At 42.2% G+C, this 14,091-nt stretch overlaps 1 protein-coding gene across 1 annotated transcript; it reads left to right on the forward strand.

The window, feature by feature from the left end:
- The first annotated feature begins 137 nt into the window (after positions 1-137).
- LOC103357465 (uncharacterized) lies at positions 138-13,882 on the forward strand. The gene is made up of 12 exons (XM_008282041.1): positions 138-271; positions 1,481-1,592; positions 3,432-3,525; positions 4,281-4,335; positions 7,476-7,616; positions 7,711-7,871; positions 7,955-8,053; positions 9,259-9,404; positions 9,575-9,746; positions 9,877-9,989; positions 11,904-11,991; positions 12,082-13,882. The coding sequence occupies exons 1-12, from the start codon at positions 160-162 to the stop codon at positions 12,133-12,135; spliced, it is 1,347 nt and encodes a 448-aa protein (XP_008280263.1). The 5' UTR covers positions 138-159; the 3' UTR covers positions 12,136-13,882.
- Positions 13,883-14,091: the final 209 nt, after the last annotated feature.

Here is a 14,091-nt window from a genome sequence, read left to right on the forward strand (position 1 = left end):
CTTGAAAGAAAATATTAAATGTATTCTATGATAATACTTGTGTTTGACCGCTGGGGGGCGCTTCTTCCGCACGGAAGAGTGTTTGTGCAACCCCGTAACTCTTCCCCCTCGTAGTTTTTAGCAGCCAGCAGAGAGGCGGCTGGTGGCTGGTGGTTCACAATGTCGGGCAGAAAGCCCCGGTCTGTGGCAAATCCTCTGGAGTCTGCGATCACCACCCCGAGTGAGAGGATCCTGAAGGAGTGCCACAGTCTGTATGTGGACAGCGAACACGGTAAATGAGCACTAACCCGGGTTACAGCAAAGTTGGGACCACGAAGCACAAACAAGCACGCATGGATGTGGGGTTATGTAAGTGAGCGGTGCCGAGGCTGAAGTTAGTGAAGGTAGAAGTGAAATGCGGCTTGTTTGGTGAGTAGAGGAGGAGGAAGAGGAGGAGGAAGAGGAGGAGGAGGTCTGCAGCTGCTGCCTGTCAGTGTCCAGACCATGACATTGAACACCGGGAGGCTCCTCTGCAGATATCACGTTAGTCTGCAGACACACACTCAGTACCAGTGTTAGACTGGTTCTAACAAGAGATAAGTGTCCTTCAGCAGCCCTCTGACTGTGACTTACAATGAGCTGATCAGTTCAGCTTTAAAAGCAGTTAAATGTTATCTTGGCAGTTACATGTTTGCAGATCTGTGGTTTCCTCAACAATAATCCTGTTCATGTGTTTCTGCAGACTTTGCAGTCAGAGACTTCTGACTGTGTGTCCTGCTGTAGTTACTGCAGTGTAAGGATGACATAAACAGGCCTATCCCCGGAGAAGAAGTATATCTGGTTCTTCTTCCTGATCACCTGGTGCACATACATTAACAGGCTCACACCTGGAAGACACCCAGAACACACACAGTCTTATCAGAACAAGGCCTTGCTCAAAGGCTCCTCAGAGCTCACAATAAGGGAATGTGACAACCAGTCTTTTCCTTCTCTGCCCATTTACATTTGATTTCTTACATTTTTAAAGCAAAGTCAGCGTTGCATGTATAGTCCACAACAGGGACTCTGCAAAATTTTGTGGAAAGTTCAAATTAAAAGTCCTTTTACTCATGTTTTTTTTCCTGCACAGAGGAATCTTTGGAGAGCAGAATGATAAGAACTTTTTAAAGCAGTTTTGTTAACTCAAGTCTCATTTACTCGATCATAAGAGACATTTTTGTTTAATAAATGGTCAGAAATAACAGGAAGCTGCATAGATCTCTCTCTGTCGTGTTATTCTGAGTCATTTAAAATCACGTTACTTGTGTTCTAACCATGTATCTGCTACTTGTGCACATGGGGTACGCTTGCTGTTTACTCCTTTTTACTCAGCTTTCAACATGATATCACTTTTACTCCTGTGGGTGTATTTTATGTGACGCTAGAACCAATCTAGAGCATCATATTGTGAAGATACCAGTCCACTTGTTGAATGCTCTGATCACTGTGTGTTTGTGTTCAGGCCTGGTGAAGATCGCCGGCAGCCTCGGAGTTCGGCTCCTGCCGCCCAGAAAGAAGATCATAGTGATGATAATGGGCAACCACTCTGCAGGGAAGAGCTCCTTCATTAACTGGTAATACGTTTTATTATTATTAATAGATCTAGCGACACCACTCCTGAACGTCACATGCTCTGCTCCATGCGTGAAAGAGAATTTGGAGAAAGACGTCTTTATCTTTTATCTTCACACATGACTTTTAAAATGCGCTTTGGGGTTTGACTGCAGGTCAAACAACAAGTGTGGGTTTCTGGAATTTACAAAGTTAAGATAAGTAGGTTTCACTTGTCAGTTTGAAAGCAGTATGTGGTCGAAACCAGTTACTGAAGACCACATGAGGGACTGTACGTGACTTCATAGACCACTGATTTGGCTACGACACTACGTCAGCGCTACTTGCAGAATCTGATGAACCATTCAAGGGGTTTACAATGCAGGTTAATCATCCTTTACATTAATATATCTAATTTATCCATATCTCCATAATATGATATAATGCACTGTTAGGAATTGTCGCTAATTTGTTGATAAAATACCCAAATACTCTTTGCAGATTACAAATTATTAAATATGTGACAGTTTCAGGTGATACATCAAATGAATCCTCATGAATTCCACAGTCCAAGATAAAAAGTGCTTCTCTTGTTGGATGAGCTGTATAAAGCCCAAATCATTCTACTTATGACAAAGAAAATCATCTTTTAGTTTTGCATGTTTGATTATTTTAGTTATCTAAACAAGTGATCACCCACCAAACTGCGTCTTTAACTGTTTATCAGACTAAATACTACTTTCAGTAAAAAACATGAAAAGTAAATCGCACTGTCAGTTTTTCAGAGTTTCTGTCCCAGCATCGCCCAGAGCTAATTCAGGAATATGTTTGAACTGCGGAGCTGGTAGACCGGCTGTCAATCATCCTAACTGACTAACTGTATATATTACATAAACTAAACTCTCTCTGCCCTCATTTTACTTTCAGAGCTGCTGTTGAATTAGTTCTCGCATTTGTTGGATGGTTAAAAAAAATGTGATTCTTATTATACTCATTTTTTGCAAACATCAAAGATACTCCTCATAGTTTGATCTGGGGAGATGGGAGTTTAGTTTTGGATCTCGACTATTTTTCAGTGTGAAATTTATCATCCAGACTCGTGCTTCTCAATGTGGAGGTCACAAGATGATTTCCAGAAATCAAATCAAATTTACAACCGATTAGAAATAACATAATTATTACACACTACACACTGTATGTTTGTTCAATAGCAGAGTTTATACATGGACATTACTTTTACCGACCTATTCTGCTACTAGCTAATATTAAATTAGTATAAAATAATATTCTGGTTGTTAGGCTGTTGTGTGCCTTTGTGTTGTTATGTTTGGACAGACCTCTTGTGTATGCTTCAACCACATCCAGTAAAGGTTGTGAATCTCTGGCACCATTATTTTGGGATTCAGGGGCTGAAAAGTTTGCAAACCTCCCGTCTAACCTCCTGATCAGAGGTTCACTTCCTCTCCTCAAGTAGCTCTCTAATGTTAGATTTTACTCTCACACCAGGCTAGATTATTATACGTTGTGCTGATAAATATATAATTAATCAACTGACCAAAAATAAATTGACAGCAGCTGAATTATTTTAGTAATTTATGAAGAAAAAAATTAAAGCTCTGCCTCGTTTGAGCTTCCTAAGTGTGAGGATTTGTGGCTTTTGCTGCTTTCTATCATTGTAAACGGAATATCTTTGGATTTTGGACAGTTGGTCAGCAACATCAAACTGCCTCTTTTTAAATGGGCATTTCTTATTATTCAGTCATTTACTATCAATTGTTCGCTCCCCTACTAGAATTAAGGCATTTTAGATCTTGTGCACTTATAACTGTATTATTTACATTTCTTAATGCCTGTCTTTGTAGGTATGCTGAAGAGCACATACAGAAAACTGGTGTGGCCATTGAAACGCAGGGGTTTACCTTCATCACCAGTGGTCGCAAAAGAGAATCATTGACGGTAAGAACAGCAAAAAACCAGACAACATCTCCAACACCGCTACAGAACAACTTGGTATTCAGGCACTACATTCAGCAGGAAGAGTAAAACCATGATAATTACCCCTTTTACTTTATTTTAAGTAAACAGTATTTTACATTCAGACATCACATCTCAGTTTAGTGCATGAGGGATTTTTGAATTTTAAAGTTCCGAAAATGGAAAATGGAGCTGCAGCCAGTCATGAAGGCTGATGAAGCGATGCGTTCGATGTCATTGTGTATAAAAGACACTCCCTCAGTCAGTGGTGATTTCTCATTTTGTATGCTGCTCCAATGAAGGGCTTTGTTGTATAGACACACACATACACATGCGCACGCACACACACACACACACACACACACACACACACACACACACACACACACAGGCGTCTTTGCAGCATATAAACAGGCTCGAGAGACACCTGTCTCTCCGTCTTCTCTTGTCTTTCTCGTCTCCCTCTCTGTTCGTATCCTGCTGTGGTGAAGGTGATGAAGATGAATAATATATTTGGAGTGCAGAGGGGAAGGATTATCTCTTCTGTACAGGAAGAGCTAAAGCGGGCGTGCTGAGCTGCAGCACACCAGCTGGTGTAAGAATGAGTGCAAAGTACGAAGAAGAGAGAGGACTCTGTTTTAGAGGGGTGGGAAAAACTGCAGGAAAAAAAAAAAGCCTGCAGATTAGTATTTGTCTCATCAGGCTCTAACTCACGTTGTCGTTTTAACTCTTCACAGGGGAATGCAACGCTGCATCTCTACCCTCACTTTCGACCGCTGCTTGAGTTCAAAGGTAAGACGTTTATGCATCAGAAACTCATGATGTATTTCTGAGAAGTACAGTTTTTACAGTGTTTTGCCATAATTGTTCTGATTTAGAGAGGCCTCTCTACTGCACTCCTCCAGTATTCAAATCAGGTTTCATATTCCTAAATCAATCAATATGTGTAGATCTGATGCATGCATGCAGAGTGTACACAGTTTCTTGTTGATGTGACGCATCAGATAACATTTGTAAGTGTCTCACATCATAGAACAGTTAAGGACATGTTTTCCTTTCAAGGATAGTAACTTGAACCTTGGTGCTTTGCATCTTCTTGCCTTTGATATTAAAACTAGCATAAGACACATCTTCCCTTATTGATAAGATCTGCACTGCAGTCTGAAACATTAGATTATATCATGAATATCACCTTTGTCGTGTCCGCAACTGGACAGGTGCATGTGATTGTGGTGTCTATTGATTGCAAATGCCATCATGTCATTGGCGTCACGATGAAAAAGATCAAAGCATGAAAAGAGAGGATAAAGTGTTAAAATCTGCTGGAACAGCAGGGAGATGCAGCATTAGTCCAGCAGCAGCACCACAGGAATAGTGAACAGGAGATGAATGCAATCATGAACTGCAGAAGGAGATTGGTACCTCTGAGGGTTAAGATAATGCTCTGCTGTGTGGCCCATGAATAATTCCTTCTGGAAACTGCTAGTCTGTTACAGACTCGGTTTAGGTTGGAAAATGAATGAATGAATTAAGAGCAAACTCACTTGAAAACTCTGTTTCATCCATACCATCACCAGAAATCCCAGCTGTTCAATACAGCATGTACCTCGCTGCCAGTTATTTATGTGTTGCTGCTTATCGCGGGGTCAGACTTGTGTTTTGTGATTTGAGGAGCGTAGGTGCTTCACCTTGACGACTCGACGCTGAGTCATAAACTCGTCGTATGAAGTTATAAATCAAACCCTGTTCAGCTGTCGTCACGTATGTGACGTTTGATCCTGAGATATGCGAGGTGAGCCGTAATTAGCAGCATATTGTTTTAAGACGGCTGGTCTCAGGTCCGTGCGTCAGCGGTGGTCTGGAGACGCCGGACGGCCGCTGTGTGGATGTGGTGGTCATGTAGGAAGCCTGGGTGTGCCTGCTGCCTGAGTGGGGGGTGTGCGCGGTCGGAGGGGGGGTTGGGTGGGTGGAGGAGGGTGATGTGTGTGTTGACAGGGAGTGTGTAGAGAGTGAGGGTTCACTGGGTGCGGACCAGAGCGCTCACGGTATGGCGTATGAGTCACACGCCCCATCGACAGCAGTGCAGTGTAGTCAGGAGGAGCTGCTGAGAAATGTCACAGCCATTAGAGACGGCACAGCCCAGTCTCCAGCAGCAACAGCTCCACTCCGCAGGCCTGAGCCTCGCAGCACCAACGATCTGCTGCTGGAATACACGCAGGCTTTTTTTTTCTTATTTCAACTTCATCGCTGCCTCTGGAAATACAATAAATCGGACATTTGTTTACCTGTCACAGCGACTGAGGATGACTCATCAGAAAAACACCATATATCCTTATCTGGGAGCAGCTGCTGATTATACAGTTTGATCTCCTTTGGGATATGCTTGGAGATACTTCTTGATATTGTTTAGTACTTGTGTAAAAGATCTTTAAGCCTGTCTTTATCGCATCAACCTGTTGTCAAGAGTTTAGACTACGTGCTGCATGGAAATTGACTGTTTTCGTCACACGCCAGATGATTAATTACTGCTAGATAACAAAGATGTTTGGCTGTGTTATTTGCTCATTTAGATATATTTGCAGTGTGGCTGGTTTGACCCGTTTAGTCCAACCTGCTCTTTTTTAGTCTTGGTTGATGCAGCATTATTGCAGCCTTTGCCCTTTTCCTCGTGCACAGGATCTCCTGCACAGTCTTCTCAGTTACAGTCAGTTGAGGAACTTAGCAGCCACCGGCGAGTATCGCTCACGTTTTCCTTTTCACCTTTCAGAGGACTTTCTTTTCATATCATATGAATGAATATATCTGTACTGCCATCTAATTCACTGATTTTAAGCATCAGATGTATGCAATTGTATTTTTCAGATTAACTAAAGTAACATCCTTTTAGAGCGTGAAGCCGTTTGATAATATCTGCACACACACACACACACACACACACTCGTGCGTATACATACATATATGTAATGATTTCCCTTAGCCACAATCATTTTGTCGTCTTTTTGCACAATCGGGATGTCTCAACGTTGCCAAGATGTGTGATAGGAGGCAGATGTATTGATATTGTGGCCATGCTGATGCAAGAGAAACATAAAGGAATGCTAATGTGCCACAGCAGCAGTGGCCCTGCTCGCTGTAGCACAAGGATGTGATTTGTGCTGCCTGTTAACACCTGCCTCTTCGCATGAAACAGCCTCACTGTCATCCCAGGCCTCCGTGTGTGTGTGTGTGTGTGTGTGTGTGTGTGTGTGTAGGGAGGATGGGGTGGTGGGGGAGTCTGACTTTGTCAATCGTAGGGGTCTGTCTCAATAGTGATCCTGTTCTGTCTGAAGGGGCGGTTCGGGCTCATGTGTGATGGTTGTGGTGGAATATCGTAACCTCGCAGTGCGTTGCCTCACAGTCGTTCTTCACTGGCTAGCTTTATGTCCCACGCCCCACACTAAAGCTGCCAGTTGAAGAGCTGTTGTGTGTAACCATGACAACAGACGTCTCCGCAGAGGGGACAGTGAGAAAACTGAGACGTAACAAAAGTGTTTAATGTGTTAAAAGGGAAGTTTGGTGTGTGAGGGTGTGGCCGCTGCTGATGTTTCCATCGTAGGATCTCAACCGGAGTTTACTGGCGGATGCGTTTCTATTGCATGTACGTAGCTAACGTATGCGTCTTCAACTGGACAATTTCCTCTCAAATTACAAATTCGAAGTTTCTCAAAATGCGGAGCTCGAAAAGTTGACTTTTCAGTTCTTGATCCTAATGTCACTGATCTCCCTCAGGTGTCCAAGTATTGACCGCACTGCGGTTTCTAGTCGCACGCTATAATATCGTCACAAGAGGTGACAGTGTCCTGCAGGGCTTCAACGTTCTATTTACCAGCTTTGTAACTGTGGGTTTATTACAAACGAAGCACCTGCGCACATACAGCATCTGTGTTTTCCAGGTGTTATGGACTACCTGTCCGCTGAGATCTCCACCTCCAAGCAGAAGAAATTCAGTCTGGTCACATTCGTGGACACCCCCGGTTTGGTGGACGGGGACATGATCTACCCGTTTGACGTCAACAGCGCCATCACCTGGTTGGGTACGTTTTTATAGCTTAAGATGTCTTTCCAGTGTTGACATATTTACTCTGCAGCTGATGTATTTATCTAATGGACGTTATTTTATTTGTGCAGGAGAACAGGCAGACCTGATATTTGTGTTCTTTGACCCGATGGGCCAAGCGCTGTGCAAACGCACACTCAACATTGTGGAGAAGCTGAGTGAAAAATGTGGAGACAAGCTGTTGTTCTACCTCAGCAAGGCAGACGAAGCTGGAAAGGAAACAGACAGACAGGTATGGATTTTGACATTTTTTTAATTGATCTGATTCCAAGAACGTCAAGAAAACCAATGAAGTGTTTTTCTTTCTGTCGTCAGAGAGTGATGATGCAGATAGTCCAGGAACTGTGTCGCCGTCCAGGCCTCAATAAATGTGGTTTTGAAATGCCGACAATCTACATCCCCAACCCCCAGAAGGTAAAACCAACCGTGTGTTCTTGTGTTGTCGGTTTGCAACCTGTGTTTGACACGCATCAACGTTTTTATGCTTCTAGTTTTAACATCTCATTTTACAAACTGACAATCTGATACCTGGATGTCTTCAAGTCCCCCCACCACCTACAACCACTAAAATCTCATCTCTGTGTATTAAGATTACATATTTACATGATTTCCCATGAAAATGATCCCTTCGTGTTTAAAAAAAATGGCTTACATGTAACTCTACACTGGTACTTCCTGTAGAATGTATGACTCTATGTCCACCCACCCCCACTGGCTGCACGTTGAGCACATGAACACACTTATGAGTCTGCATAACTACTCTACGTCACACAAAAGCTAGTTGTGATATTGGAGTACTTTAGCCATTCATCTTCAAATCGGGAACTGATTGTGAAGAATAATGGACCAGTAAGTCTCACCCTACAAGTTGACAGTATTGGTTCCATAGTTTTGTCATGTATGAACCCCCAGAACTCTGGATCCATCTCTTTGAGACTGTCATTGTTACACTGCAGTTTCAAGGTGAAAATGCTCAGCTGTTGTGCTGACTGCTTATTTCACTCTTATACTCTAGCATCTAAAAAACACCATATGGACACGCTAACGAGACAAAAATCTTGATTTTCACCTGAGGGCGCCTTTAAATAATGCAGTGTCCTCCCACCTTGTAGTGGAGTTGTGGGTCTGATGCTTCCAGCGGTGTTTTCCTCAGCTCGTGTTTTGGATCTGCCATCTTGGGGTTGAACAACCATTGACTGAACTTTGAATGTAAATTCTTTGCGCCACTTTTCCTGCTTGATGGCTTGAACAGAGTAATTTATGTTCTAATATGACGACTGAGAGAGTTATCCGGTCTTGGAGGGGAACAGGGATCGTAAACCACAGACTTTGATCTGCTTCCTCTGACAATGGCAGCCCCAGTCCTGAGTTACTGCCGCACCGTCTTGTGATCTACAACGCCCAGAGCTCTACTCCGTGTGGTAGATTTGTGAATCTCTGCAGACCTCCAATTTATTTTTGCTGAGCAAGTGCAGCTTCACTTCCTGCAAAGTGCACAAAGCTGTCAGTCAAAACACCCTCTGGGTTTGTCACGGAGCTCTTCCCTTTTTGAGATGCATGAGACGTTTTTATGTTTGTTCCAAAAGCGGATGCGTTTATGAGCCTTTTGTCTTGTTTAGCCGAGCAGATGTGTGAACCAGATCGATGGGGTTTGTCAGACCATCGAGAAGACCATCAACCAGGCCGTTCAGAAGACCCTGGATCAGCTGGAGAAAGACTGCGACCTTATTTGTTCCACCATCAGCAGCCGACTAGAGCAGGACAGGTTCGACCTCTCAACCTACAGCACAACAACTTATTGTGCTCAGATATTGCTGCAGCTGTGATATTGTTTGCCCTTCAGTCATCCCCCATATCTCATGTACATGGAGGAAATAAGTGATGTTATCAGCTGCAGTAAATGTGCTAAACCGGATTTCTTCTGTGTGCACACAGGGCCGATGCGACTTACAACAAAAGCGTCCGCCTTCACTCGTTCCTTTGTGGGGCTTTGGGCATTTTCCTACCTCTCCTGTTCGTCCTCAGTTTCATTGTGAACACCTTCTCCAAAGAGCAGCTGGATGAGCTGTTGGGTGAAGGTCCGGCTCGGACCGTCAGTATCTCCTCAGTAAGTCCTGAGAGTCATGCAGTTGAATTAAAGCTTCTGGAGCTGATAATAATGAAATAAACGACTGTTTACCATTTGTACATGCTGTATATCTTGTTCTCTGACTGTCTGTTCAACATGTTTCTCACAGGGAGTAGTGATGTATTTATGGGACTGGATACCAGAAGATGGACAAGTGGTGTTTGTGATTGGTTTTGGCGCTTTTTGCTACTTCCTGCTTTTCCTGGCAAAGTATTTTGCAGGGTAAGTGGTGCATGTATGCATACAAACATATCAGCAGATATATAGGTGAAGCAGTGAATCAAATAATTGATTTGCTAACTGACAGAAAATGAATTCCTTAAAGCTGGTTTAGGCAGTTTTTTTGTGTGCTGTTGGGCAAAAATTCCATAATAATGTCTGTGAAGATTCTCGGTCTCAATTCAGTCCTAAGAACTCTCCTCAGGAAGATGAAACTATATTCACACCAAGCCACAAAAGACCCTAATGAACCCCTTTGTGGCAGGGGGGAGCACTAACGACCCATATAATGAGGGGGAGGAACAACAAACCCCCACTTGAAACCTAAACTCAGGTGTTAATGGCTCCTTTAGGATATAAGTATGTGGAACTCCCAACTAGTCAGTCAGAACTGATGAAGCCTCTTGGATGAGAGGTGGAACGTCTTCAAGGAACTCAAGCAAGTCCAGTTGCTACGATTACTCTGCCAGAAAAATTCCATAATAATGCAACATGTTTAAAGGTGTTTTTGAGGGTTTGGTCTCCTTCGACAGTGGGAATCTTTTTCTTCCGCCACGTCGTGTTTCCACAGTAACTCCAGTCGTTCTTTAAGCTTTTTCTTCAGAGGCTTCATGAACGCTGGCAGGCAGAGTTGCACAGTGACAGTGACTCCTTATGGAATCCAGTCTAAACACAGATAGTGGCCTTATTTTATAGCCATGACACTGTGCAGTCAACTTGTACTTCAGGATGTTGAATTTAAGCAAAGAGCTTATCTGTTGCCACTTTCAGTAACGCATCATCTCAACCCACTGACAGATGTTTAATCCTCTGAAACTCAAAACCCACTAGCGGAATCGAAAGGCACGTTGTCTTTTAAAATATGGCAAAAGCAATTTTTCGGAGCAAGAAACTCTAAAAACATTGTTGGATTTTTAACTTTTTGACTAACCATGTGTAACTTTTGATTTTAATCAGAAGAAATGAACAAAATGCAACCCTACAATCATGATATTGCATCAAAATCACTGTTATTTTAAAAGCTAGCCAACAAAAAAAACGTGTGCTCTAACCAGACTCTGTACAATGCAAAAAAATTCTGTGCAACTGAGAGGTCGTGTTAGACTCATCTGTGACCAACAGACAAATGACAAAAATTCAGGGGTTATTTGGCTACACACTGCATTTAACAGAGCAGAGAGGAGTCACGTACGGAAACAAATCAAAACTGTTTGTTTTTATGATTTATGGCAACAGAGCAACACAAAATCAAGAATTTGCAACTTTTCAAATATTACTGCTGTCTGCAATGGTGGAAGTTCATTGTGCAAAAACCTTGTTTATTGATGGTATCATGATGCTGTACCTCTTTTTGGAACAGACTTTATATCAGGAGCTTTTTTGTTGTACAATACAGCTGGTGTTAAAACAAATTGACTTTTAAAATGAGAAAATTGATTACAATAAGCACAACAAATTATTTTTTCTTCATTTTTTAAAATAAAATGCAGCAATGTTAGGATACCAATAAAGCCAGACGGTCTATATTCAAAGCTGAATGATACGCAGGTCTTTGAGACATAACTCGCAGCAACATAATTCAAGGGTGTGGACGCTCACAGTGCAGCTACCAATCTGTGGCACCATTACAATGAAAGGAAATAAATACATTAATCTTTCCAATGAACTAACTGAGATTACCTCTAGTTAAGGAGTGAGTGACTGCAGTGTATGCCTGGACCAGCAGATTGCTTTTCTTAAAATATTACCACCAAGTGCTGCACAGAAGACATTTTTGAGTTCTGTCTGCTTCTCGCCACGGTTGTGCTGTTCCCGCAGAGATGCAGGACTTTATATTGCAGCAGTCTCTCTCACATATACACTCAAACACAAAGAGGGGAAACGATTACTGAAATGCTTAATGTTCTTCATCACCAGCCGAGGTAACAAGACCCTGACGAAGAAGGAGAAGAGGGCGATGGCAGAGTACAGCGATTACATCCAGGATATCGTCAAAGCCAAGAAGGTTAGATGTATTTTCGCTGCTAAGTGATCTTCGTTTGTCCCATTTGAAACATCAGGATTGTGAAACTCACGGTTCATTTTTTCCTCACAGGGTAAATTGTATGAATGGTACCTCCAGCAGTGTGCAGCAGAATACGACCTCTGACCTCGGGTAAGCTGAAGACAGTGTGTGTGTCGGCATATTGCTTCGATAAAGAGTTCATCTTCCAAACTGCGTCGTGTGGTGTTCCTAGAGGAATCGGCAGGATTTTGTAGACAGATAATCATCCACTCAGACTGTTCTCTTGTCAGGTGTTACCTCTGATGCAGCAGAGATCACTGCCAGCGTTTATCATCTCAACAGCTGATTTGAAAAGTGCCTTTATTGTTGATTGCAGGGCGAGCTGTGATTGTAGTTGTTTGATGAAAACAAATTTCATAATGTGACTAGATTTTCTGGGTAGTACATATGTGGAGTGTTTACAAATAACTTTTTTTTTTTCTTCTTCTCTCATTTTCTTCACAAGTATCTTGCAGCTGATTTTACCTGCAAATATATTTTTATGATGGATAAAAGTTTGTTCCTGTTGTTCTCACGGTCCCCAGATCTCACTGCACCGTCCTGACTGTCATGTTACCAGAATGTGTTCTTATGCTGACTGTTATTAATAACTGCAATAACCAGCGCTGTGATAACACCTGGGCATTAACGTCAGACATTTGATGAAATGTTTTCATACAGTCAAGTCAATCTTAGGGCTGCGAACTTCCTCTCGCCTCCAAAGAATTTGTCCTTGTTTGTTTTGCTGTGTGATTTGTGCAGCCGTCAAGATGTTTTTATAGATAAATCCTCGTTACGTGGATGCGTATTTACATAAACCGCAGTCAAGGCTGGTGATTTAAGTACAATAACACAACAGCGCAGTAAAACCGGTGAGCAGCGAAGTCTGCCGCTGCACTGATGCGTCTCTCCTAGTTTTATTAATGAGCACTGAGCCCTGCAGGTCATATAGTCATAGATTTAACTTGTGATACCATATAATGCCTTCACTCCAGTGTTTGTAGATATATTTATTAGACTCGACGAGTGTCAACAGGTGTGGTGCTTCCTCCTGGGGGATGCACTGATCCGATAGCTACAGATTGTGACATTTTTTATTACTGATCACATTAAAGATGGAGTAACCCATTTTTTAGATATTTGAAGCCGAGCGGCCGAACAAACCCGCTCCTCCCTTTGGTGCTACTTCAAAACACTCGCCCCCCCAAAAAAAATTCATGAACGCACAACGCTACGGCGACATTAACGACTTGGCGGGTGGACCAAAAGAGAGAGATTTGCTAAATTTGACAAGAAAAGTACTGGATTATTCTGTCTATTGTCAGTGTCATGTTGTTATTCAAAGTTCATTCATTCAGTTTTGCTATGTTTAGTTTTAAGTGGCTCAGCAGTCATTTGTGTCATTCTACCAAACATAAAAGGATCCTGATGACACAGTAAAATGTGTAACTTGTAGGGAAAAAAAAGCCCTAATTGGCACAATTGGCATCAGAAAAGCTGGATCAGTGCGTCCTTATTTATGATCCATTATAACGTAGAAGAACCTCTACGGGCTGTTTGCAATATTGTTGTGAACACTTTGTCTTGTGTGTGTGTGTTAGATGTCTCCCAGGTGTCCTTCTCATTAGGAATCCATCTGTTAGGAGCTACTCTCATTTAGAAATCTGTGAAACTTGTGAATTCGTCAATTCTGTGTTGTTTTTGTTTTTCCCCAAAAATGACTTTCATTGTATGAAACCTCCACTGCTTTTTAAAACTTCTGATTCAAAGAATGAAACCCATCAAAACCTGAAAAACTATGCTCTGTCACTTCCTTGGAAATTATTAAACATTTTCTACTGACTTTCTCTAACTGTTGTCTGTTTTCTGTTTAATAAAGTCAAGAGTTTGCTCACAAACTAAGGGTGGAGTAACAGAAAATGAAGCAGCGAGTAGTTACTGTTGGAAGACTTTTATTTCAAAGTTTAGTTATAAAAATGCCATTCCAGGCTTCTCTGTAGGAAGAACAATGCAGTTTTTTTTGTGTTTTTTTTTAAATCGCTGTGTCGACATATGTGACAG

The sequence above is a fragment of the Stegastes partitus genome, unplaced genomic scaffold (assembly GCF_000690725.1).
Source record: "Stegastes partitus isolate 25-593 unplaced genomic scaffold, Stegastes_partitus-1.0.2 Scaffold255, whole genome shotgun sequence".
In the NCBI taxonomy this organism is placed as follows: Eukaryota; Metazoa; Chordata; class Actinopteri; family Pomacentridae; genus Stegastes; species Stegastes partitus.